The sequence below is a fragment of the Convolutriloba macropyga genome, chromosome 5 (genome assembly GCF_964194025.1).
Source record: "Convolutriloba macropyga chromosome 5, txConMacr16.3, whole genome shotgun sequence".
Classification (NCBI taxonomy): domain Eukaryota; kingdom Metazoa; phylum Xenacoelomorpha; order Acoela; family Convolutidae; genus Convolutriloba; species Convolutriloba macropyga.
This window is the reverse complement of record NC_134472.1, coordinates 55,840,201-55,867,305: the sequence shown is the minus strand read 5'-3', so window position 1 is coordinate 55,867,305 and position 27,105 is coordinate 55,840,201. Positions and strand designations below refer to the sequence as shown.

The window sequence follows — 27,105 nt, the reverse complement described above, 5'->3', positions numbered from 1 at the left end:
CGAAATATTCTCTTCAAGAAGTGTTATATGTCAGAATGAGGTAGTGCTTAGTAAATTTTAAAAAATAAATTCTGTTTATGAAGTGCTTTTTTATGTAATATTATTACAAAGCAATCAAAAGACATTTTTTGGCTCTTTTCCAATTGACAAAGTCCATTTTATACTCTTTTGTGCACGTGCACTGACATCCGCTTTGGACGGAAGGGAGGGGTCAGTCTGTGTTTGAGAGGAAAAGTTAACTGGTTGAGTGTTAACATTTTTCTCTACACTGCAAGATTTGCATTCGTTTTTCTCGGAATCTTGAATCTCAAATTCTTCTTGCGTTGTCTGATGAATATTGGTTTTTACTTTTATTTTTTGTCGTTATTTTTAATCCTAGGCGTTTTTCTGTTTATTGAATGATCTCAATGGCTTCCAATTCAGTTTTGACGCTTCCTGTTGAGGATTATTTATTGGTTGTTCTAATTTTTGCAGCAATCTGTTAAAACAATTGCAGAGATATCTTTGGACAAATAATCTCAATATAGGAGATATAATTTTAAAACTTGAAAAATAAAAGCAACAGAGCAATATCAGCAAAAAAGAAATTTTTACTCCTGAAAAAATACTGAGGGGTCGCTCAATTGAACTAAGTTTTTAATGAGAAACTTTAAAATCCTAAGCAGGGTTCAAATCCTGACCAGGTTTTCCCATGACCGCATTTGTTTTCTACGCCTAAAATTCAACAGATGTTTTTCAAATTAGAGCAGTGAAATCTGACTGTAGCTTTATTGTTACTTATAAAAATGATCCATGGATTCTAATTTTGAATATATTTTCTAAGAGTTTCAATTGGCGTGATGTCAATTTGATTTTTAAAGGTGAAATCGAACAAAAAGAACGCATTTCACAGAAAAATTTCTCTCAATTTTTTATCCCTTATGGTGGCATAATAAAAAATAGCTTCACTTCTTTCCTAATAAAAAGATTTTAGGAAAGTTCTGCCATGAACTTCTAAAAAAGTTCTGGTGGATGTAATTGGGCCATTTTCTGAGTTTAATTTGTATTGACATAATGCCAAATATTGTTGGTATGCTGTCTGCTCAAACCGTGTTAGCGCAGTGACGCATTCATTTCAAGCAGTCTTCCATGTCAGATCGTGGTAGTGCTAAGAAAATTTAGGTAAATAAATTTAATTTATAAAAGGCCCTTTTATTTAATCTAATTATAAAGCATTCAAAACATATTTTTTGGTACTTAACCATTTGATAAAGTCCATTTTATACTCACATGTGCACTGACAACCGTTTTGGACAGAAGGGAGGGGTCAGACATTGTTAACTAGTTGAGTGTTAACTTTTTTCTCTCCACTGCAAAATTTGTATTCGTTTTTCTCAGAATCTTGAATCTCGAATTCTTCTTGCGTTGTCTATTGAATATTTGGTTTTTACTTTGATTTGTTGTCATTATTTTTACTCCTAGGCGTTTTTCTGTTTATTGAATTATCTCAGTGGCTTCCAATTGAGGTTTGACGCTTACTGTTGAGGATTATATTTTGTTTGTTCCAATTTTTGAAGCGATCTGTGAAAACAATTGCAGGGATAAGTTTGGACAAATAACCTCAATATAGGAGATATAAGTTTAACTTGATAAAAAAAACAACAGAGCAATATCAGCAAAAAAAGAAATTTTTACTCCTAAAAAAACTGAGGGGTCGTTTAATTGAGCAAATTTTTCAATGAGAAACTTTAAAATGCTAAGCAGGGTTTAAATCCTAACCAGGTTTTCCGATTACCTCATTTGTTTTTTACGCTTAAACTTCAAGAGATGTTTTTCTATTGAGAGCTGTGAAATCTGATTGTTGCATTTTTGTCACGCATAACAATGATCCATGAAATCATTTTTAAAGATATTTTCTATAAGTTTTAATTGGCGTCGTACCAATTTTTATTGTAAAGGGTATATGAAACTAAAAAGGAACACATTTCAAAAAAAAATCTCTCAATTTTTTTTGTTTTTTATGGTGTCATCAGCAAAATAGTTTCACTTCTTTTCTAATAAAAACTTTTTAGGAAAACTTCTGCCATGAACTTCGAAAAAGGTTCTAGTGGAATAAATTTGGCCATCTTTTTTATGTTGAACTGCTTTGACTTGATGCCGAATATTGTTGGTATGCTGTCTGTTCACATAATGTTACTTCAACGACGAATTATTTTCAAGATGTGTTATATGTCAGTTCTAATGTGACAGTGCTTAGTAAAATTGGATAAATAAATTTAGTTTATAAAATGCCCTTTTATGTAATGTTATTACAAAGCATTCAAAAGATATTTTTCATACGCCCTTTTTATACTCATATGTGCACTGACATCCGTTTTGGGCAGAAGGGAGGGGTCCGACTGTTTTTGAGAGGAAGAATTAACTGTTTGAGTGTTAACTTTTTTCTCTCCACTGCAGGATTTGCATTCGTTTTTCTCGGAATCTTGAATCCCGAATTCTTTTTGGGTTGTCTAATGATATATTGGTTTTCGCTTTTATTTGTTGTCATTCTTTTTACTCCAAGGCTTCATTCGGATTTTCGAACAATTGGCTCAGTGGTTTCCAATTGAGGTATAAATTAAGGTGTTGGATGCTTCCTGTTGAGGTCTATTGATTTTAGTAGCTCTGATCATATATATATTTTTCAAATTTTTTTGGTGACGTGGTGACCATACAGAAAAATCCGACTGGTGTTGCAAAAATTATATTTAATTGATCAAAAAATATTTTAATTTTTTATGTAAGTTTGACAATTTTGTCTCGCATTTTTTTAAATATTCTGGTTTCCATCTGTCTTAATTGTTTTCCTTTTTTTAATCTAAGAAAATGAAAGGTCTAAATAATTTTTAAGGTGATAATGAACTTATTCAAAGCTGCGATTTGATAGCTAATAATTTTTGTTGATTTTGACTTTATTCACTTTCAAATTTTTGCTTTTTTTATTTTTCCCATTTGCACACCATTCATTTTATTAAAGATTTCCTAAATGATCAATTTTTGTGCATCTTTTTGTTAAAATCCTTTGAAATTTTTGCGTTACTAACAAAACGCATTAATTTTGAAACGAGATCCAAGTGAACCTATTCAATCTTTTTGTTGCAAGAATTAAAAGAAACAACACAAATAATAATTGAAATGATAATGAAAATTATTCAATGACTAGCTGATGATAATAATGGATTCAATATTTTTTGTGTTTTTGTTTTTTGTTAGTTTTTTTTTTCATTTCCATATCTCTAGCTATTTGGCAGTCCTGTTCTCATGCTTAGTATCACCAGAAACAGCGTCCTTTAACTTCTTGAGGTTTACAAGTAAATTTATCCAGAGTTTTGTTTTTAAAAAGCTAATGTTTTCTATGACTTTTGAGGTTATTTAGTTTAGAAAAGTTCGATATTTTTTTAAACTTTGCTCTTTTTTTTCTGTATTTCGACTGCTTATCTGGTCCCATTATGAACAGGCCGCATATTTTTTGTGGATAGATAAGGACAATTGATTTTGTTTATTTGAGGTTTCATCTGATGGTGTTTTGTTTTGTTTACTACAATGTGCTTTCAAAATTAGATAATAAGTTTTACCGCAATTTTTTCCTGTATTTTGTCGTTTGTATTGTCTCGTAATCTTATTAATGGCAAGCATTAAAACTTCTCTAAATTGACATGGCATTGTATAATTCCTTTAGTAGTTTGAGTTTACGACAATTGTTTTCATAAGAAATAAAGTTGATTTTTTATTTCAAATATAGCCGAAGTTTTTGCATTTCTTACTTAAGTATCGACCCAAAAGAAAGATATTTTGCTGTTTTAAAATCCCTAGGGAATGGAATCTTTATTAAAAAAATATGAGTAACGTTGAACAACTTGACGCAGAGAGTCACGTCATGTTTTTAAAATACAATCGATTTTTAGGGGAAAAATTTATTAGATTTTTTTCTTCTGTTTTTTTTTGCGTTTTGTTTTTGCTCTTTTTCGGACTACTTTAAAGAAATTCACCTTTTAAAGTTTCACCAATGAAATTTTTCTGAATGTAACTTTTCATAGACGCCATTATATGCGTAATATGATGTTGTAATTTTATAGCTTTTTTGATTTACGGGGTTGTCCCGGGATACTATGAGATTACACTGGATATTGAATTCTTTTTGCTAATATGATGATTCAGTATATCGATATATTATTACTGATGCACTATAACTTCAGATATCGACGAGTGCCTGGAGAATAATGTATGCGGTGTGAACAGCTTTGGGTGCATCAACTACCCTCTATCCTACTCATGTTTATGTCAACAGGGGTTTGAATTTGGGACAGCCGGAAATACGAGTGAATGCATTGGTAAGTTGACATCTTGACATGGGAGCTCTTTAATTTCAACAGATTATTGTCATGAACCGTAGAATTCCCCGATGAACTCTAGAAATGAATTTCTTTTGCACTGGTCTAAAGGTACGTGCACGGCTTTGAACTAAAATTTTACAGGACGGTATTATTTGTCATTAAATAGAATCTGTTTAAAGCAAGAAAATACCAAATCAAATTTTTAGTGACATTTCAACTAACATAATTCCGACTGAAAAACTTGAAAAAATTGTCTTCAGCAGCAAAATTGTTCAGTGTTTGATAAGATCAATATTTGAATTCAGATAGAAAGACAAGTAACTTAAAAAACGTACATTCCTAAATAACCTACGAATCCAGGATTTCTATGAAGGTGGACACATGGAAGAAGTGCATAATATAAATTGAAATCAGTAAAACATGCAGATTGAAGTTCAGCGTTTGAATTTTTGAAGATTGTCTGACAGCTTTTGATTTTTCCTAATAATCAACAGACTGTCCAAGAAACCAAGAATACTCGTGTGACTCTCTGCGTGGCACAATATGTTATCGTATCTCTGCATCGAAAAGTCTATTGCAGATATACTGGCATTAGCACAAAGTGTTTGTGTTTCAGATAATTCCAGCAAAAACTCCGTTTCATCCTATCATATTGTCTTTGCTATTATGGCTGAAAGGCTGTAGGCCGATCGGAGCTGTTCTGCAGTTATCTCTGCTCGTCTGACAGGCTCACTTTAACTTTCAATTAATCGAGGACCCAAAAACGAAGAAAACAATTTTGTTCTTCTTTTCATGTCGCTTTTATCTATTCAACTGATTTTGCAAGCGTGACTTAGAGCAATCATTAGCGTTGAGCTTAAAACTAACTTGAGCTTTATCAAAACCCATGCTAAAATATGTATGCACTGGAAAATAATAAAAATCATCTATAAGAAGATCGTGAAAAAATTTGCCGCTAAATTTTTGATGAAATTTTATCAAAATGTTTTAAAAGCACCAAAACTCTTCCTTTGATCAATATAAAAGGGGTCGCAAATGACAGTGAAAAAAGCCAGGCTAGCACAGTGCATTTTTCGTCCCTAGATGACATGGGATTAATAATAGAGCAGAGAGAAAAACACAGAAAAACGAAAAGGTGAAAAGGAGAAAGAAACGAGAGAGAAAGAAAGAAATTGAGAGAAAGAGAGAGAGAGAGAGAGAGAGAGAGAGAGAGAGAGGAAAAAGAGAGAAAAGGAAGGAGAGACTGAAAGCGTGAAAGATTTGAGAGAAAAACGGGGACAGAGGATATTTAACTAAGAGACGAAAAATGAGACAACAGAGCAAAAGTGGGCACGAGAGGAAGATGGTAAACACGAGAGGAAGAGACCGAGACAGAGAGAGAGAGAGAGAGAGAGAGAGAGAGAGAGAGAGAGAGAGAGAAACAGATGCTGAGATACAGAAAGAGAGAGAGAGAGAGAGAGATAGCACGAAGAGAAAAAAGACCCAAAACAACATCAAGTAAGGGCAAAAAAAGACACAAGAGAGAGAGAGAGAGAGAGAGAGAGAGAGAGAGAGAGAGAGATAGAGAAAGCGAGAGAACGAAATGATGAAAAAAGAAGGAAGACGAAAGAGATACGTTTCAACAGAAATCAGGGGAAAAGGAGATTTAGAGAGAGAGAGAGAGAGAAAAGAAGCGTAGAGAAGGAGATAGCGTTGCAGCCGAGCGGGAGAGAGAAATAACGTGCACAAACAAAAGACAAGAGAGAAAGCGAGGGACAGAGAAACATAAATACAAAGAGAGTACTGTTATATAGAGAAAAAATAGAAAAGGAGGTAAATATGACCTCTGGGATGAAAAGAGAAAAAAATCAGGAAATGATGCGTATGAGAGAGACGGAGAGAGGGCAACTGAGTGAGGGGGAAAACACAACCACCACACACAAGGATATATAAATTTATATATATATATATATATATATAAATATATAAAAATATACATATATATATATATATATATATATATATATATATATATATATAAAGAGAGAGAGAGAGAGAGAGAGAGAGAGAGAAAGAGATGGGGAGGGAGAGAGAGAGGTAGTAAAAAAAATGAAGAAGAAAAAAGAAAAAGTCCAGGATTGCAGAGACCGCAAAGGTAGCTAAGCGTTTGAAAACGAGAAACCAGACAATAGAAAGAGAGAGAGAGAGAGAGAGAGAGAGAGAGAGAAAGGAAGAAGGTATAACAGGAGAGAGAAAGGAAGAACAAGGAGAGAAAATGGCACCATAGACTTTGGTTGAATTGACTTCAAGGAACGCGTTGATGTAGGTTTTGTGCCTTACTTTTGTAAAGCAGCCTTCAGTTGTGCCTTACTCTAGCACAGAATGGGGAGAAATGACACAAAGGTGTCAAAAAGGTTTTAGAGCTTATATGAAACGGGTTTTGAGAGCGCAACAGAGAGTATAATAGATCCTAAAAAGGCAAGCAATTGCAACTTTTAACTGAATATCGTCGGCCGAACTGCTCTAGAACAGTATGGTTGAACGAATATAGAAAGCTGCCTATGTAAAAAACCAAAACCCTTTGTAGCTCAATTCAGAAAAATTTGGATGCAAAAATTTTCTAGAAGACAACGTTGCAGCAAATTTTTAGCAAGATGTCACACACATTTAAAATTTACAAAATGAGTTCAAGTTTTTGTGGCCCATAATACTCCTCACAAGTATCGCATGATGAAATGTTTATGAGAAAAGTACTGATTGGAGGAACAGCTGAAGCAATCAGAAAGAACTCGAGAAAGGAAAAACGGTTGTAACATTAACGGATACCAATCTAAGAAAATTATGCGTCTCGCTTGCTCATTAGCCTAACTTGAAGTGCATTATCTTATTCTTGGGCTGTTAAAACAAGTAAAATTTAAGAACCTAAATGGTGTTATAGAAATTTTGAGGTATAGTTATTATATAGAAAGACCCAAATCTGTAAATGATCTCTAAGCTTGCTAAGAGGTCTTTCAGGATCGAATGATTTCTCCTATATAAAGTAAGTTGTTAAGAGAAAAGCTGTTAAAAGTGAAAGTTGCGATCAGAATTTATAAAATCAATTAACTTTTTTCATTTCTTTTTCAATTTTCAAGCTTTAAATTACCTTTCTGCATTGCACATACAGTTCCATAAATTGAGGCCGTTCTTTAATTGTATACAAGATCTATGCACGCAAGTATAATTTGAAACTGTTTCGGAAATCTGTTGTTTTCGTTTCCTTTTTGCAGACACTGAAAAATTGACAGTTTCAGTCATTGGTCCTATGTATCAATGATACATGTGAAAACCAATTGTTCAGGAGGAATGTCAATGAGTTGGTATTGTTTTCCCATGTTTGCTTTTCATTCCTTTTTCTCTGTTTGCTGTTGTTATTATATGGATTTTTAAAAGTGAGTTGTCTAATTGGCTTTATACAAAACCGTATTTGAAAATTTGTCCTTTTCGTTTTATTTTGTTACTGTCGTAGTACTTTCTCAAAATTTGATAATTAACTTTTTTTTGAACGGTTTTAATGCTTGTTCAATGTTCTTTGATGATATTGATGATATCGATATTAAAAAATATAGGCCAACTTTAGTTTTTTGTTTGTTTTGTTACTTTTTGTCATAACTGACAAGTACTAGGTTCCTTCTTATACTGCACTCAAAAAATTGTTAATTTTTATGATGTATTCAGAATGATGTTTCTTGTGATGCACACTTTTCACTTCCTTGAAAAATGGATAACTTTTTGATCGCTGCCAAGTTTTCCTGGTTTTTGGTTACCACTTTCTTTTGTGCCGTTACAAATAGATTAAAAATATTTTCAAATTTGGGATAAAACTATGAGTTAAAAAGTGTCAATATTTTTTTTTCAGGAGTTTGAAAGACTGGACTATCATTTATGATTGGGAAAACAGTAAACTTTTGTATTGGCAAAATTTTATTTTGTTGCTTTGTTGACTTCTTTCATCATTTATTTTCACGAAAGATGGTTCAATTCCTGAAAAGCGGCATTCAGCGTGGGATTATGAGTTTTCAGTACTCTGAAAGCATTCGTTCTCTTTTTGAAAAAAATCATTTCAGTAGTTTGAGCTCACTTTTTTTAACGTATGTGAAGATGGAGTAATCTTCTTTATCGGCTCTCAGAAGCCCTTCAGTTTAGAAGGACTATAGTCAGATCTTGTGTTCACTTAATTCACTGGACTGCAGGATCTTAAGACCGTTCCTGCTTTTTAGAGACTTTTAATTTGCGATCATTTTTGTTATACAAAAGCCTTTCATATCTCGTGTAATTTCTGAATTACTTCCCTCACTTATCCTACTGAATTCTTTTATCGAACCTTTGCACTTTTTCAAACACTGATAATATCAAAAGTATAAATCATCGAAAGAAATGTTAGAACAAGTTAAAGCCTAAATATTGAGTCAACTTGCACTAGATTTATCGAGGTTGAAAGTTTTGTGGCGTATTACGTTGAATTAGACGTAATTCAGCTGTTTTATTCACATTTTGACCAAATTTTCGTCAATTTTGACCAAATTTTCGTCAACTTTTGCAAAATATGTAATAACTGTAGAGTTATTGATTTTATTTCTAAAGATAGAGGAGGATTGCTGAATTGTTCGATCTGATTTTTCAAAAATCAGGCTTTTTTCGTCAAAAAAATGGCTTTTTTAGCACACTTGCATTAAATTTGCTGGAAGTAGACACCTTAAAACTACGGCCATATACTTCTTCAGCTCAAAAAAGGCTATCTGTACTCCCGATGGCTTTAAGAGTCTTATGGAATTATAATTTTGCCAATTTCTTGCAAATTTAAGTTCGATAATTATACAAAATGCATTATTTATTTTTGACAAACTGAAAAACTTTGCAAAGAATTGACATGTTTCGCAACCATTTCAGCAATTGAGTGCTTTGTTAGACGCGCAGCAATATCTTGGCTGATCTTGACTGCACCATGGATCCTCTTGATAATACTTTTTTAGATTTTAAAGGCGCGCGAACTTTTTTTTTCAAAATTTTTCGGCTATTTAATTGTTTTTATGTAAATTACGGTCAAGAAATTGAAATCAGGGCTCAATTAATGACACAGACTATTGATAATGAGCGAGACCTAACGATACTGTACCATGGTTTTAGAGTTAGGCTCATGGTCTTTATGGCTCTGACCAATTGTTTTCAAAATTTTGTGGAATTAATGCGTTTTGCTTTCATTTCTTATACTTTTTTGCCCAATGACTTATTGCCTCCACTCAAAGAACCAGTTAGCTTTTACAAATTTTAAAACAACCTCAACAGTTTTTTCAGTTGTTATCTAATTATTGTTGGGACTTTGAATACATTTGTTTTGAGAAAAAAATACCGTTGAATTTTTGAGCTTTGCCATTTTTATTTTCTTTTTCCAACTTCGGGCGCAGTCTAAGTAAGAACAGGCAGAAGCTTACTTCCTGTGATTAAAAAATTGATGTCGGTTATGGTTTTATATTCAACTAATGGTTTCTTCATTTTGATACTACGCGTCTTCAATTTTTCTTTTAATTTTGATCATAATTTCATAATTTGTGAGTTCATTAAGTTTCCTTGTCGAATTATCTCGTTTTTGGCTTTATCATATTATTAAAAGAAGCCATTTTAGAGAAAATGCACAACGTTGGGAAAAGCGGTTTTGGATATGTTAATTGTTTTTGTTGAGCAGTTTATGCTTTTTTGGCTGAGAAACAGTTATCAAGCAAAACGTTGAAGGTATTTTTGATTTATCCTATGTTTGTCTTTCTTTTCGTAGTTGTACGCCATATACCTGATAATGATAGATTTCATTTGATTTCTCAAGGCGTATAACTCAACCTAATTAAAGATTTCAGTTTATAGCTGTTTGTTCTAATGACTTTCAAATCAAATTAAAAAAAATTAATTTTCGTCTGTCTCTTTTTTGCTTTTTTGTCAACATGTAACTCAATCGCACTTATTAGAACTCTCAATATCGATTCAAACTTTTTTTCGCGCTAGTTTTTACGTTTTGATTGATTGCTTCGACCATTTACTTTCATATAAAATTTTCGAGATTTCTATACTGTTTCATTTTTGGATTTCTTTTGCTGTCATGTCTGAGTAGTCCTTCTATATGAGACTCATTAAAGTAAATATGAATTCAAAATGACAATTTACAGTTCCTTCAGGTAATGTCTTATAATTATAGTGCCTTGGACAGTGTCATGTTGCAAAATTTTTTGGTCGCAAGGTTTTGGCTTCTTTTTTTATTTGTTTTTTGTGGGCTCGTGACTTAGTCTCATAGTTAACAGGACCAATTGGCTTCCTGATGTGTTGAAACTTAATCCATCGCTTTTTGTTGTAATCCTTAGTCTCTTATGACTTTTGAAGTTTTTTTAAAAAAATAAGTTTGAGTTTTTGTGCTTCGCCTTAATAGTTTTTCGGTCGATTTGTAGCTCAGTCTCTGTAAATACAGGTTACAACCTCTTTCCAGTGAGCTATAAATTATTCTTTATAACGGTTTTAGCTTCAAACATTTGTTTCTCGTCTTTATTACTACTGTTATCACGAGATTTCATAAAATGTTAGATTTTTATATATTTGTACATTTCAAAGGATGTTTGGTTTGTTTTTAAATTATAACAATAATCGTTGATACCATTGGCTTTGAAATTTTGCACAACCGAACATTGGATGATGACATGTCTCAATTGCTTCCTATGTAGATATAATTTAAAATTTTAGTGATTTCAGTTGATATCTGATGACATTTATAACTGTGAAATTAAATGTTTTCAAAAAAGGAAAAGTGTTTTTGATCTTCGCACCTTTTTGCTCTGTTTGTCGACTCGTGACCCAGTCGCATTGAGAACAGGTCCCATATCTTTTCTATTGAAGTAAAGGTTATTTTGTTTTGTTTAGGTTTTATCTGATGCAAGGTTGATTTTATCATAATTTTTTTTGAAAATATAGACATCGAGTTTTGGTCGTAATTAATGTTTGTTATTTAATTTTTATTATAGTCTTTTCCAGTAGTCCTATTAACAACAAGTTTTATCGGCCCTCTAGCGTGGTGTTATCGTATTTCATTGGTTGTTTATAGAACGATGTGTATGTTATTGAAAGTTTTCTATCTCTTCATCATTTGGTAGCCGATTAAGTCAAGAATGTGGTTGAGCGGGGTCGGAGCATTATGTGCGTACGCACTTTACCGAGCCCCCTTGTTATCTTTTTATTTTCATTTTATTTTTTAATTCCATTGTACGTCAAGGTACATCGCAGCTTTTTGGGCATCTGTCTTCCGGTTAAGGTCGATGTTTAAGTTCTCAGCACATTTGCTCTTAGATCAAAGAAGGCACCCAAGGGATCAAAAACCAACAAAATGATTGAAAAATTGGTCAAATTGGCCGAAAGTTTGGGGGAACAGTACGTCTCAAATTTAAAATTTGAGACGTCGCAAATTTAAAACAGTACGTCTCAAATTTAAAATTCAAAGTTTTCAAATTTTTAAATTTCGAGATATGAAATTGTAGTTGAATTTTAGTCACAGAAATTTTGATCTATATACCTTTTATGATAATTTGAGATTTCCTCCGAGCAGTCAAAACTTTTCTGAACAAAGAATGTGAGAATAGAGTAAACTTCTCACATTTTCTTTCGAATAAAACGTGGAACAAATCTTTCTGTTGGCAGATATAGACGAATGCAGCCACTCAGTATGTGGAGCGAACTCTGAAAAGTGCGATAACTCTGTGGGTGGATATTTATGTGAGTGCAAGGAAGGATATCAGTTTAGTGGCTCTGTCTACAGCATAGGATGCGAAGGTCAGTTTTTAATATGGTCAACGAAAGTTCAATTAAACGCATTTGATCTCGACGTTGTCTATCCTTCCTTCTTTATCGTGTCATGTCTCTTTTGTTCTCATTATTTTAAGTTTCAATTGTTTGGTTTACTTGTTTGGTTTCATGACATCAAAAAGTTACAACTCATTTCACTTTTTTACATGACTTTCATTAACCTTATAACCTTACAAAGTGATTCACAATCAACAAAACAGGGCACTACAGAAATAAATGGAGAAGTTAATACTGGGCATTAACAGCATTGAAAAAGATGTTTCGTCACTACTGCTAGTCAAAACCCTTTCCAAAAATTAAAAAAAATGCATAATGGGGGAGGGGTGAAATTTTTGAAAATTTGTAGGGGCTGAACTTTAATTAAAGATTCTACTTCTTTTCAGCCCTATTCATTTAACTCAGCAATATTTTAATAGCATGCCAATCATGTACCATTTGTACCCATTCTTTATACGAGTAATTAGCATCCGTGTGAAATGATAGAGGAGTGAAATAAAGACGGATAAATGACAGCGGCACCGTGAGGTGTATGAGCAATTCAAGTACCTGGGTCATAGTTCAAATTTTGCTTGGTCAGTAGAGGTTTAGCTGGTCCTATGGATGTGTCTATGGTGTGCTGTCAGGTTAATTTACTGGTGTGTAGTCTAAAATGTCCAATTCTAGCTGATGAGAAAATCTTTTTCATTTTGAATGTGTCAAGGAAATTGGCTCATCGCTTTTCACCGCTGTTCGTTTCGCCACTTTCACTTAAACCCGGTTTTAATTTTTTTCCTAATAAAATTCACGTTTTAGGGATACGCAAGTTTTTAGGTAAAATGAATCAGTGTGAAAAGACGTAGAACCTTTGGGCTCTTGAGGTTAGAGAGATGTAGAAAATAAGTGTAGGATCAATTCCGCCACTGGACTGACCACCCATAGTATTTCTGTACTGAACCTGCCTGTTTTAATATTAACTTGTAAAACCAGTACTGAAACAGCTTATTTACATCAAAAAGTTGATCATTATGTCCAGAAAAAAAACAGAACAACTATTCAGACTGTTCAGAGTAATTCCATAGTAAAAACAGTACCGAGAATTTTTTGGAAATTGAGTAAACTTCTTGTTCATGTCAGAAAAGCTTGTATAATGCATCCATTTTTTGAGGACACGTTGCCAGTTACAACAGCTACATACATTCTTCATATTAAGAGCATACTGCTGCTGATACTGACACTGGATACTGATAGAGGGCAAAACAAGTGCGTTCTTGGTGCGTTCGGGGTGCGTTGGGGTTGTTTTTGAATTCCGTTTTGTGTGCAACGTTCTCGTCTTTTCAATTACTAGTGGTTTGATGTAGTATGGTGTGGGTATGTCTGTAGTGTGATTTAGTATGATGTGAATATGGCTGTGGTGTGATTTAGCATGATGTGAATATGCCCGTGGTGTGAGCCAGTATGGCGCGAAAATTCATGGCAAGTGATGCACAATCAGCGCTGAAACAGTTTAGAAACTGTATTTTAGGCTGACAATCAGGGCTGAAACAGGCTTGAAACAGAATGTTTTTAGGCTGACAAAAATTAAACAATAATGTTCATTAGGTTGATAATTGCATAATAATATAGTTACGGACACATCAAAATCAGGATAAAATCAGAAGTACAATTTTACTCTGAATAAAGACTGGTCAGTGTATATTTTGACATGAACAGATATGAATAAGTGTGAAAATATCTATATACAGTTTCTGGATTTAAAATGGTTCAGTACTAAAATGTTCGGGGAGCTCAGCCCGGGTCTGTACCCCGCGTGCGTTTGCACTACACCCCTCTCCAAGTTACAGAACAGGTGCCATCAATTGATTGGGCATAGTGGGCATGTTTAGATAGTTACATAATAACAAATGACGTCTTATGTAACAACACATAATGGTTGGTGTGAAATAAGATAATCTTATTCAGATGCGATACCTAGTTAAAGTCTGCTCGAAGTCTGATCATGGATGATCTATGTCTGCAGTGGTCTGATCATTAAAGACCACCTTAACCTGGGTGATTCTTTATGGTATTTAGATTTTGACGAGTGTAAATATGGCTCTCCGCATTGTGGTGTGAATGGGTCTTGTATCAACGTATTAGGGACATACAGCTGTCGCTGCAACAGCGGATACCAACCGTTCCGCAACCAATCTGGCAGTTACTGTCGAGGTCAGAATTTCGTGTCATTATCTAATGAGCTCGTGTGAAAGAAATCCAGAACATTTAATAAGTTAAGATAGAATTGATTCTGCTACAATTAACTTTTAGTTCAAAGTTTAACTTCAGTTTAGTCGAATTGATGGAAGCTAGTAAAAATTTAAGGATAAGTGTATTGAAACAAGCGCTGAATAAAGAACTTTTTTTGTCATAGAGAGATTAAAGAAAGGCTTGTAAAGCATAAACTTACAAGACCTTCTTTAATCTCTTTATCACAAAAAAGGTTTTTTGTTCGGCATTCAGCAGCCAATCAAATTTGTGCTGGTTCTGAACGGACTGCCACTCATAACTAAAGGTTATAACTCTAAAAAGCTCCCCGCTTGCTCATCATACAAAATTCTCAGTAGTCTTACTTGGTCATATATTGTTCTGAGTAACCGTACTAGATAACCGTCATATATGATTTTGTATGACTTTTCATTTGTCCTACAACGATCATACAAAAACTTATTTATTTTCAATTTTCCAGAAGTAGTCACACTCTTTTCAAAACTGAAATTCGGGTAGTAACTTTTTGTCTAAAATCGCACGTTTCCTATTAAAAACGTCAAATTCAGATAATCGTAGTTGGAATACAGAATACAGACAATTGTTTTGAAAGCTGAGCTACAAAAATTGAATTACATTGCTCCTATGTATTTGGTTTTTGGTCATTCGATTGATTATATAGAATTAATTTTCTTAATGAAAATATAGCTAGTGATTGACAAGCCGACATTCATTATCTCGGGAAAATCCAGAGAAAAATTGTATCAACTTTAACTAAAAAAATTGTGAACAATAAAAAATGGGCAAAATCTACACGCTACTTAGGAATAGGAATAACAGGAATAGTTAACAGAAATAAATGGACAAAATCTATTATAGGAAAACGTAATTTTTTGCTCCAAAAATAAACAAAAAATGCGAGTAAGCAAGTCTTAAATTGCCTATTTCACGATTGAGCGCAATCTCTTAGAAACAGCGTTTTTTAGAAAGCGAACCACAAGTGCTCAAGTTTTTCCTATTCGTTAGTCACTGCATCGAGCATTTAGTTTGAAAAAAAACTTTCTTTTTAGAGAGTGCTTTGAACTCGGCTATGCAAAAATTTTTAGTAAAAAACCTACAGATTTTTCTCTAGTTTTTTTTTGTTTTTATATAAATTTTACATTTTTCTCAAGGCATAAAAGTTGGCATTTTGCTTTTTATGTAAAGCTAGGGTTATTTGATGTAGTAATTATACGCGCTGTGAAAACTTGAGTGCCCGGAAAAGGCACAAGTTATTTTCGTCAAGCACCAATTCTTGAAACAAAATAATGGAATTTTTGAGAGCAGTGAATCAGTGCCCTCGTCTTTACTGGCAAACGGTGGCAGCAATCTGTCCACCACGGTGCTGACAGCGTATAGGAATAAAAAGAACAACAAAATTTCCCTCTATTACTACGGCGATACGTAGTGAATTTATTCTGCGGAGTACAGGGCTTTGAACGTCTCGTAGGAGGACCTCAAGGATTTCGTTTTTTGTTGGGGGGGGGGGGGTAGATTTTCTAAAATCTGTTTTCACATCTCTTTTCTTTGATGTCAGTGAGAATTCGAATTGCAGTAGTGATTTTAGTCACGTCGGAATAAAAATTAGAGCGAAGAAGGTGACCAGTTCAAATCATAAAACTTTTTAACAAATCTCAAAGGTCAATGGACAGGTAAAAGTTTTTGGTTTTTAGGCTGTCTCTCTTCATTAAATTTTAGTGAAATTTTGAGTTCCTGCCCGTATCTTTTCGTCGTATTTTTTGTTTAGCATTTAGCATCACTAATAATAGGCCCGGTAAAGTTTCTAATGAGGCATAAACCCAACAAATCGTACATTTCATGCCTCGACTTGATAGTTTATGGTCTTCATGACTTTATCACTACGTTTTGGCTTGTTTTTTTGCCTATATCAGTAGAAAAATGTATTGAATTTTAAAAAATTATCGGTGAACTCATTTAATATTTGCAGTTAACAGCTAATGTTTTTCACTTTTTGACAATGTTTTTCATAAATTGATAATAAGTTATTCAGCTTTAGCTAATTTTTTTTGTTTTTTTTGTCATTCTGTAATATATTTGCAGTGTTTAGTTTTTTTTCCAATTTGGCACTCTGTTTCAATAAGAAACGGTGTTTCTTTTTCAGTTTTGCCTCTATTTGGTGTTCTTTTTGTTTCCTCGACACTTAATTTAAAAGTAATGAACTGCAACTACCCACTATGGCAGCACAAATTGTTCCCTTTAACCTTTCTTTAGTTCACAGCCTATCGATTTATTGTTTAAACAAAGCACGTTTCTGAAAAATTGCTGTGATTTTTTTATATTCCTTCACCTCTGGGCGTTTTTGTCACTCTCGCCTGATATGTACTCAATATTGAAGTTCATGTGTATGTTAACGGTATATAGCCCGGTGTGTTAATTACTTAATTTTATAGTAAATTGTTTTAATGACTTTGATTTGTTAGAAATTGGAAGAAAAGTTTTTTATTGTTTCAACCATTTTTCAGCTATGATGTTTATCTGGTGAGCCATAGCTCTAACCGCCATAAGATGCTAGTTTTGTAAAAAAAGTTAATTGTCTGTTTTTTTTAAATTCTTCAGATTGCAGTTGATGACATGTCCTACTATGTTTTTGCATTTTCCCTCAGTGAAGCTGATAGCGCTTAACTCCAGTCCTTTTTTTGCTACAGCTAACTATACAGACACTTTTTTCCCTCTTTCGCTATATTTACGGTCCTGACAAACAACAAAGCGACAGTTTCATGCACTTGAAAAGACTTAAAAATTCATCTCTTTTAAAAAGAATCCTCGATAAAAACGAAAAGCGGAAGACATGACTCATAGTTTGGTTTTAGTCATTTTTTATTAATATTTTGCTCAATTAATAGTTTTAAATTTTTGTCACCCTAGAACTTATAAAAAGAGCCCAGAACACACAAAAACGGTTAGAACTTGACACGTCATTAACAGATCTGGACGAGTGTGCAATAGGGCGATGCGGCGAGGGTGCGTGCACTAACTACATGGGTAGCTACGATTGTGTGTGTGAGAACGGCTTCTACTTCGACCAAACGACCTATCCGTCATGTCAACGTTAGTTTTTGAAAATCAGTGCAAATTGGCAGTTTCTTTTTAAATTAATTTCTCATAATTGAAATCTGTCGTTTTAAATTAAGTGTGCATGTGTTTCAATCTCTGGTGCTGTTTACCAACGTAAGGATTATAGTTTGGTAGGAGATCAAGAAAGTTTTAAAATAAAGTTCTGCATCAGTCTGATGATTGCGGATTATATTGAACGCACTAAAGTCTGAACAAATGTCCGGAATGGGTCTGGATCAGGGTCGCACAACGTTTCTGACAATGGCCTAGAACTTCTCTGATCAGAGGACATTTTGGTCTGGAATGGTCTGATAACAAATGGCTCCGAGTTTTTGGAACGTGTGAAAGTCTGATCAGAGGTCCCTTTGATCTGGGACCTCAACTGACAAGAAACATTATATATAATAGTATAACTCATAGAGCTCATAGAATAAAAGCTATTAAGATACAGAGAATATTTGAAGGTTTCTTGCTGACCCATAAAATCTTTAGTTTCACAACAACAAAAGATGGCAAAGAGCAAAAACAAAAAGAAACTATCAGGAATCTACAAAATCGCCCATTTCTTATCACTCTGTATCAATTTTCGATTCAGTGGGCAACTTCATAAAAAAATTATAACATATTTTAAACTAAAAGTACTTTCATCTGTGACTATTATTGGCCGTTGGACAATTTTGCATTAAACTACATTAAAAACACTAAGTGGAAAAAAGTGCACCTTCGGTAAAAAAAAGTTGAATTCGAAATTTCATTCTTGTGCGGAAGAAAACTCTCCTTGTAAAACAGTTTGATTCTTTTGCTGATTATTTTGTACTTCGAGGTTGAATCAATTTTTCAAGACGCAAAATAAATGTCTTTATGATTCTTAAATTCAATTTAAAGTTATAAAGTCTAAACAGGATTCCTTTTTAAAACTCTCCCAAAAATTTGTAGTTAGTATGTTTCTGTTGTGATATATAACGAAATGTTAACTGGCATTACAGACTGCCTCTACGGAACCAAACTTGAACTAGATTAGCTCAAAATCCATAAAATTGCGTATTTCGTGGAATGTGGTGACACATTTTGTAAGCAAATTCCACAATTTTTATTTGGTTTAAAAAAGAGTTTACGATAGTGGAAAATTGTGACAGATACATTTTGTGGAAAATGATGGGTGACATGGACCAAATGGTCCGTCCCAATTTGGTTGGCTAGCCAGTCTGTAAAGGGAATATAAAAATTCTGGCTCCCCAGAATCATTCCTTCCATACCACCCACCAAAATTGTTGTAGGCCCAGTCTCATCGTTTTGAATGTACGCTTTTGAAACACCTCATTGGTCGCAAACGTAAAAACTTAACTTAGTTTCAGCGCATTTTTCTAAGTGTTGCAAAACAAAAAATTTTCCATTAAAAAAAACCTTTTTTACATTTGCCGCAGCACCTGCTGATTTTGCATAAGTTAACCATCATTGTTAAGTATTGTGAGGTCAATGTCGTTGAGATCTCAGCTCGGGTCATCAGATTTTATACTTGAGGAAAGGCCTTACCCTTTGTTTCAAAACAATAACAAATAGCTTTCAAATGGAAACAAACTGTGTGCAATCAAAAAGCATCGGCTATCAATTTTATAATTGAAGAATTTGTCAACAATTTTTCTACAGGTAAAATATAATTTGATAGTATGGTTACACAATATCCCCGGGTTAAAATACCCAGTGACAAAAAACAACAATTAATTCCCTTTGATCCTTTTGTTCAGTATTCTGAATAACAATTAGCAGTTGGTATTAACTGCATGTTCTATAATGGTTAAGGGAGTAATTTGATGTCATGTCTGCTTATGATAATTGTTCCGACCCCACTAGTAGGGGGGGGGGAGGAACTATATACTCAAATGGGTCTTTTTTGTTCAGTCAATTTTGGCCGATCGATATATTCATCGCAGAGAAATATGAGTGGTATCATTAAAAAGCTCGTCTAGCGTAGAGTTCGAAATTAAAAAGATTTTTCTGAATTTCGTTTTTTTCGAGGAGTTATCGAGGATTGAATTTTTGTGTGAACACGTGATATTTGTTCAATTTTAGTGTGATTTTTCTTCAAATTAAGAAATTTTCTATAAAAATAGTATTTCAAACTTAAATTTCTTGCAAAAAAATGTGCCAATTTTGTGTTCCTGATAGACTAAAGGCGATAAAAAAAACTAGTTCTGGTCTCATAGGGAGCTTCAATATCAAAAAAAATCGAAATCTATTTGAGAGCTCTTTTTTTATAAAAATTTTCCACTTTTTTTGCTTTTATAGGTCACCTAGAGACAAGTCACTTTTTATATCAAGTTTCCGTTAACGACAAACCTCCTTTACAGTCAAACCGAGCCCATTGAACAAAAAAATTGTTTTCAAGGAATTGCTCATGTTGCTTCGACTCTGAGTTTTCGTGATTTTAAATGAAAGTTTGAATTTCTTTTTGGGGTTTTACTTTTTTTGGTGTCCTATGGCTTGGACTCATTGACTAACTGTGCAATATTTTCCGTTATGAGATTTAAGTGAACATATCTAGTGCTTTGAGTGGACAGCTAATGGCTGTTAAGACTTTAAAGATAATTTTTCGATTTTTTTTGAATATTAACCAATCATAAACTTATTATCGTGAACTGTAAATCAGTCTCTGTGATGACAGCAACCTCTTCAGTCCTACTATAACCAAATTTGATTTAGCTGGGGTTTTTATCTTTTAGATTTTAGTAATATGACTTCAATGACACAAGATTTCAAAAAGTTTTAAAAAATTCTTTGGATATTTCCGTATTATTGGTTACTTTTGAAATCTTCTCACATTATCCTTAAATTGACAGCTCCCATTGGCTTAAGGAAGACGTTCAGTGGATCATAGATATAGTTTTTAGAGAAAAGTTTATGGTTTCAAATGGCTTCGACCTTTTCTTCTCGCACTTTTCTGCTGATTTTTTGGTTTTTGCCTGATTTTGTTGTTGTTTTCATAGTCAATAGACTTGTTGTGATGTCCTATTGGTCAACTCTTTATGAAAAACATCTCACTATTCCTATTGAAGCATATATGAGCGTATTTATAGACTCCCGTTGAATTCTTTTGAATTTAGTGGCTGTTAAGAATTTAAAAATAATTTTTCGAAATTTTTTTGAACATTAACAAATCTTAAAATTTTCGTGAACTGTTTGACAGTCTTAGTATTGACAGAACCCAATTGCTTTCTACTGCAAGTAAAATAAATCTCGTTAGCGGTTTTATCTTCTAACTATTGATTAATTGTTTTAAATGACAAAAGAATTCAACTTTTTTAGAAAATTTTGGATAACTTCGTATTATTGGTTACTTTTGAACTCTTATCTTAAAATCCAAAAATAATACACATTATCTAAAAACTATTACAATCCTATTGGCTTAATTAAGACATTCAGTGGATGACAGATGAAGCCTTCAGAGAAAAGCTAATGGTTTAAATGGCTTCAAAATTTTCTTCTCTCACTTTTCTACTGAATTTTGGTTTCGGCTGTTTTTGCTGTTGTTTCCATAGTCTTAAGACTTGTTGTGATGTCTTATTGGTTTTCTATGCATGAAAAAAATTTCTGCCACGGTGTTATTTTTGAGCCGAGTTTCTGATCTCCGTTGAAAGGTTTTGAGTTTAATGGCTGTTAAGACTTAAAAAAAAATTTGTTGAATTTTTTTTGGACATTAACCAATCCTAATCTCTCTTTTTGCGAACTGTCAGTCGGTCCTAGTACTTTCAGGATCCTTTTTTTTATTTCTGGCACCAAAAATAATCTAATTAGCGGTTGTTCCTTCTATCTTTTAATTTTAAAACTTCAATGCCACAAAATTTCAAATATTTTTTTAAAATTTTGGGTACTTTTTCTTATTTTCGGATCCTTTTGAATTCTTATAATATTATCCTATAAATGATAGTTTTCACATGTTTAGGGAAGAGGTTCAACGGCTCATAGATAAAATTTTCAGAGAAAAAGTAATGATTCAAATTGCTTCGACGGTTTCTTCTGGTAATTTTCCACTGAATTTTTGGTTGTTGCCTGTCCGTCTTGTTTTTTTCGTCGTCAATAACTTGTTGTGATGCCTTTTTGGTCAGCTATTCATGACAAACATCTCCAAGTTCCTATTGAAGCATATATGAGCGTATTTATAGACTCCCGTTTAATTCTTTTGAATTTAATGTCTGTTAAGAATTTAAAAATAATTTTTCGAAATTTTTTTTGAACATTAACAAATCTTAAAATTTTCGTGAACTGTTTGACAGTCTTAGTATTGACAGAACCCACTTGCTTTCTACTTCAAGTAAAATAAATCTCGTGTTATTGACAAAATTTTAACGGTAGACAAACTTGTTGTCTCACGGAGGCATACTTTAGCGTATTTAGTGGTTTCCGTTGAAAGCTAATGAAATTATTGGCGTTGATACTACGAGTTTTCTCAAAAAATTCGTGGTTCTAATGTATTTGTTCATGTTTGATTTTTTGAAACTATATTGATAGAAAAAAAGAATCCCATTGCTGTTAAAAAATTAATTGAACATAGAAAAGTTTTTAGTGAAAAATTCATTTTTAAAGCCTTCGACACTTTTGTCGCTGAATTTTTCTCTTGAAATTGGTGTTTTTGCCTGTTTTTGTTTTTTAGGTAGCCGTAGATTGCTGACAAGTCTCTTAGGCTTGTAATTGAGGTTGTAATTAATGATTTTACCCGAATCAGATAGTCAGTTTATAGCCTTTATTCTTAAAGTTTTATGATAATTATTTTCAAACATTTTTCAAACTTTTGAGTTTTTGGTGTTCTTTTCGTCAAATTTTAACTTATTTTCATCAATGAGAGGTCACATCCAATTTCTTGTATTCCAAAAAAAATATCTACTGATATTATTTGTCACCGATGCTTTTGTTTGTTGGACAATATGAGTTTTTATAAACGTTTTTTTGAGTGGTCATTTTTAGCGATTCTTTTTCTCTTCTTTCAGAACAATCGCGTAGTAACAGATCACAACGTTTTGCAAGTGTGGTCCATATAAACTTATTTTTCTCTCAGTATAATTCCTGCAACTGAATTAGTAGAAATAAGAATTGAATTAAAAATGCTTAGTATTCAGATAATAGCTAATGATTTTAATGGTAGCAATAGCTCGTGTTTTCGCAAATCGTTTCTAATTTTATAGGTTTTTCTTTAGTTCGTTTCTAAGGCTTAAATTACGCAAACAAAGGGCCTTTTGATTTTGTAGTAACTTTTGGTAATTTATTACGGATTTTTTAGTTAAAGTTAATGATTTTTAAGACTTGAAACTTCTGGGTTTAAAAAACATTGAATAAATATTGAATTTCGCCTCATTGGCCGTTCTCTTAGTTGACTTGTAACATAGTCTCATTAAGAAAACTTTCCGTCCGCTGTATAGTTAGGAGAATTTAAGTTTGAGTAGTTAAGGTTTTATCTGACTGCATTTTGACGTTGTTACTATGTGCTTTTAAATTTAGATATTCAGTTTTTGCCGTGAAGTTTTTGTTTTCGCTCATTTTCTGGTTGGTTTTTTGTCTCGTAGTCCCTTTAAGGTCAGATCTAATTGGCGCTGTAATAAAGCAAGGCATTATGTAATTCAATTAGTGCATAGGCTGTGTAACGATAGTTTTAAACTCAAGCATCTATTTTTGTTATTTCTTCACTTGGTTGACAATTAAGTCAAAAATGTAGATGAGCTCGGGTCGGAACATCATGTGCGAACGCACATCAACGAGCCGCCTTGTTTTTAATATAATTAAAAGTTTATAAATTTATGTAGATTCTGCAGTTAGATTATGCTTAGAATTCTTATAAACAATAGTGTACTCTTTTCCACCTTCTCAATACACACACACACACTTACATATATATATATATATATATATATATATATATATATATATGTATATATATATATATATGTATATATATATATATATATATAATTGTATATATCCTGGAATCACAAACTAAGAAGATCCAATAATTCCATAAGCTGAGAAGAAGAGATGTTCAGTTCGAGCAAACAATTTTGTTAGACTACCCATTTTTTTCAGATCATCTATTTGGCCTGCTGAATTGCTCTTGCGAGGTAAATTTCAGCTGGGATTTGACGGCACCGACTTCAACTTTGGCATCGGAGGTCTTGGATGTTCAAATGTGTCGTATTTCTGGATCGTTGGCACTCCAGATCCATGCGATCATATGTTAATGCATGTTATATACTACAGCTGGTCGCCATTTGGTACAATCTCTCAACATTTCCGTGGAGAATACAGGAAATTTTGAATAAAAATTAAAATGGCTGTAGAAATTTTCTTAACAAATGAACATCTGATAAATGTTTTATTTGAAAATTGAAAGCTGATTGACGGACACTAAAACGTAATGATTTAAAAGTTACAAAGTTTGAGAAATTATCGGGAAAAACAATTTCTCATTGTAGAAATAATTTACAAAGCAGCGACATTGTAGAAACAATTCTAAAGCAGCGACAGAACGCAGGACTGACGTATTATTTATTAATCACATTTTTTTGCAAAAATTGATGTTGCCCTAGTCGAGTAATAGTAAGATCTTGTAAGGCATAGTTTTTCTGGCCAGATGTTACAAGTTTATCTCGCCAGATGTTTGAGTCATTTTTTGCTGACTGAAGGCCATGTGTGAAATTAGAGGACGTTTTTTTAGAATGGACAATAATCAACCACGGTGCTACTCCACATATATACAATTATTTTGATGAAAAAGAAGAATTCCATGCTGTTAAACAATTAATTGAACATAAAAGTTTTTAGTAAAAAGTTTCTTTTTTAACGCCTTCGACATTTTTCTCGCTCATTTTTTTCATGAACTTGCTGTTTTTGATCTTTAGGTAGCCGTAAATTGCTGTAAAATCTCTTGTAACTGAGGACTGTATTAACGATGCTACCCGAATCAACTAGTCAGTTTATAACTTTTAGTCTTGAAGTTTATGATATATTTTTTCAAATATTTTTCAAACTTTTCAGTTTTTGTTGTTCTTTTCGTCAAATTGTAACTTATTATCATCAATGAGAGGTCACATCCAATTATTTATAATTCAAAAAATATTATATCTACTGATATTATTTGTCACCGATGCTTTGTTTGTTGGACAATATGCGTTTTTTTAAACGTTTTTTGAGTGGTCATTTTTTGCGTTCCTTTTTCTCTTCATTCAAAACATTCGCGTAGTAACAGATCCCAATGGTTTACAAATGTGGTCCAAATAAACTTATTTAATCTCTCAGTATGTTTCTTGGAGCTAAGTTAGCACAAAATAGGAATTCAATTAAAAATACATAACATTCAGATAATAGCTAATGATTTTAATGGTAGCAATAGTTTTTGTTTTCGCAAACCGTTTGTAATTTTTAAGTTTTTCTTTAGTCCGTTTCTAAAGCTTAGTCTACCCAAAGGCAAAGCCTTTTGTTTTGTAAGAACTTTTCAGTAATTTATGAAGGATTAGTTAGTTAAAAGCTAATGATTTTTAAGACTTTTAGAATTTCTTGGTTTAAAAAATGTTGATTAATTTTTGAATTTCGCCATATTGATCATCCTCTTTATTGAGTTTTAACACAGTGTCATTGCCATCCGCTGTATAGTTAGAAGAAAATAAATTTGAGTAGTTAGGGTTTTATCTGACTGCATTTTGACGTTGTTACTATGTGCTTTAAATTTAGATATTCAGTTTTTGCCGTGAAATTATCGTTTTTGCTTATTTTTCGGTTGTTTTTTTGTCTCGTAGTCTCTTCAATGTCAGATCAAATTGACGCTCTAATAAGGCAGGGCATTATGTAATTTAATTAGATAGGTTGTGTAACGATTGTTTTAAACTCACACTTTTATTTTTGTTATTTCTTCATTTGGTTGACAATTAAGTCAAAAATGTAGATGAGCCAGAGTCGGAACATCATGTGCAAACGCACATTAACGAGCCGCCTTGTTTGATATCAAGTCACCCGGGCCACTGGAGGCATGGACATTTCCCGCATCCATGCCTTCATTTCAAATCAACTTGATTACTTTATGGTTTTTTTTCAGAATTTTCTAAATAGTGTTTCTGATGAATTTAGCAATGGGTATATTTTTCGGGGCATGTTTTGGACCTTTCGGTGTTTTGTAATTGGGTATTTTTTCCTAATTCTGACAAAACGCTTTCGAAATTTTGTTTTTATTTTTGTTGTTGCACTCTAGCTTTGCGTTTGCGTTTCTTGTTCTGCTCACAGCTGAAGTGCTGATAATCAATCGGCAACAAAGTTTTTGTGAAAGAAGGGTGAAATAACGGCATATTTTTGATCGAAATGTTTTAAGTACGAATTATACAGGTTTCGTTTTCTTTCAATTTTCCGAAAAAATAGAACCACTTCCTCTATTGCTTAGGACCGCCTATAAATTTTTGTTCGGGTTTCAGACCTCAAATTTGCCAAGAACTTTGCCATGAACTTTTATGGAAAAGCAATAATTAAATAAGATTTTAATTTAATAATCTTTTGCTTGAAATACTGTTTGTATAAGGTGCTTGATTATTGTTTTTGCTTAGCCATCAACTCCGTTTTTCCATTTTTTTTTTTCGAATAGCTGTTAACTCATTATAGTTAGAGTTTATATTAAAGGGGCACCGACTTGAAATTTAAAGCACTTTATTGAGCCTCTGTATTTTTCGTCATTATAGTTTGAGGTAACATGAATTCAACAAAATGTCATATCTATTATTTAACTATAATTTGACTTTTACGAAACGCTTGAAACAACTTCCTATGAGACGTTTGAGAAGGGCGCTTGATCTCCGTGGTGTTTTCTCGAGTTATCTTTATCTGTATTGTATATCTGTTGTATCAATATCGGCAGAAAACAAATTATTACTATTATTATTAAAACCTGAATTCATTTAGTTAAGCAACCATTTTTAAACCATATTTCTGCAAGTTTTATTTTATATAGCGTGGTATAAAAAGTGGGACGAGCTTCTCTTCTATTATTCGCACTCCACTGGCAGTCTTGGACACATTTTCCAGTGGTCTCAGTTGCCACCTGGGATAAACAGAGGGTTTGTTCACCCCCTCCTGCACGACAAGCTCACATCAGCCAATCAGATTGCAGTTGTCTTCTTTGATAACAACAAAAACTCTCTCGTTGAGATGATATTCAGAGGCGACCATCATGTGTACAACTGGTTCAGTTCTGATAACTTGATGAGATAAGTAATTTTTCATTACAAGCGTTTAACGGTACCGAATTGAATGAAGAAACGAGCTGCAGCGGCTTACGAGCCTTTACTTAGATAATGTTGAAAGCGCTAAAATTTAACCTGTGAACATAATGAAAAAATCATCTAATAAGCCAATTAAGAGATTACCAAACTTTTTCTGAGTATCTTTTTGCCAACAAGATTTTTTGCCCTATCGTTTATATCAAAAACAACGCCAAAAAGAGACAACACTGCTTTTTCATTGTTATTCTATTCAGTCATCTGAAGAATCATATTTTACCACCTTCATTCTTTGCTTTTTGTAATCATTCCTGAATTCAAGTAGG

The 27,105-nt window shown here is 33.0% G+C and overlaps 1 protein-coding gene across 1 annotated transcript in view; it reads left to right on the top strand.

The window, feature by feature from the left end:
• The window catches only part of LOC142340422 (uncharacterized), a 49,982-nt gene extending 23,211 nt beyond the window's left edge, over nt 1–26,771 (top strand). The window contains exons 4-8 of the mRNA XM_075390998.1: nt 4,215–4,349; nt 12,039–12,170; nt 14,253–14,387; nt 17,409–17,531; nt 26,512–26,771. Coding sequence (XP_075247113.1) covers nt 4,215–4,349; nt 12,039–12,170; nt 14,253–14,387; nt 17,409–17,531; nt 26,512–26,771 — 785 coding nt within the window. The remainder of the gene's footprint in view (nt 1–4,214; nt 4,350–12,038; nt 12,171–14,252; nt 14,388–17,408; nt 17,532–26,511) is intronic.
• The last annotated feature ends 334 nt before the right edge of the window (nt 26,772–27,105 follow it).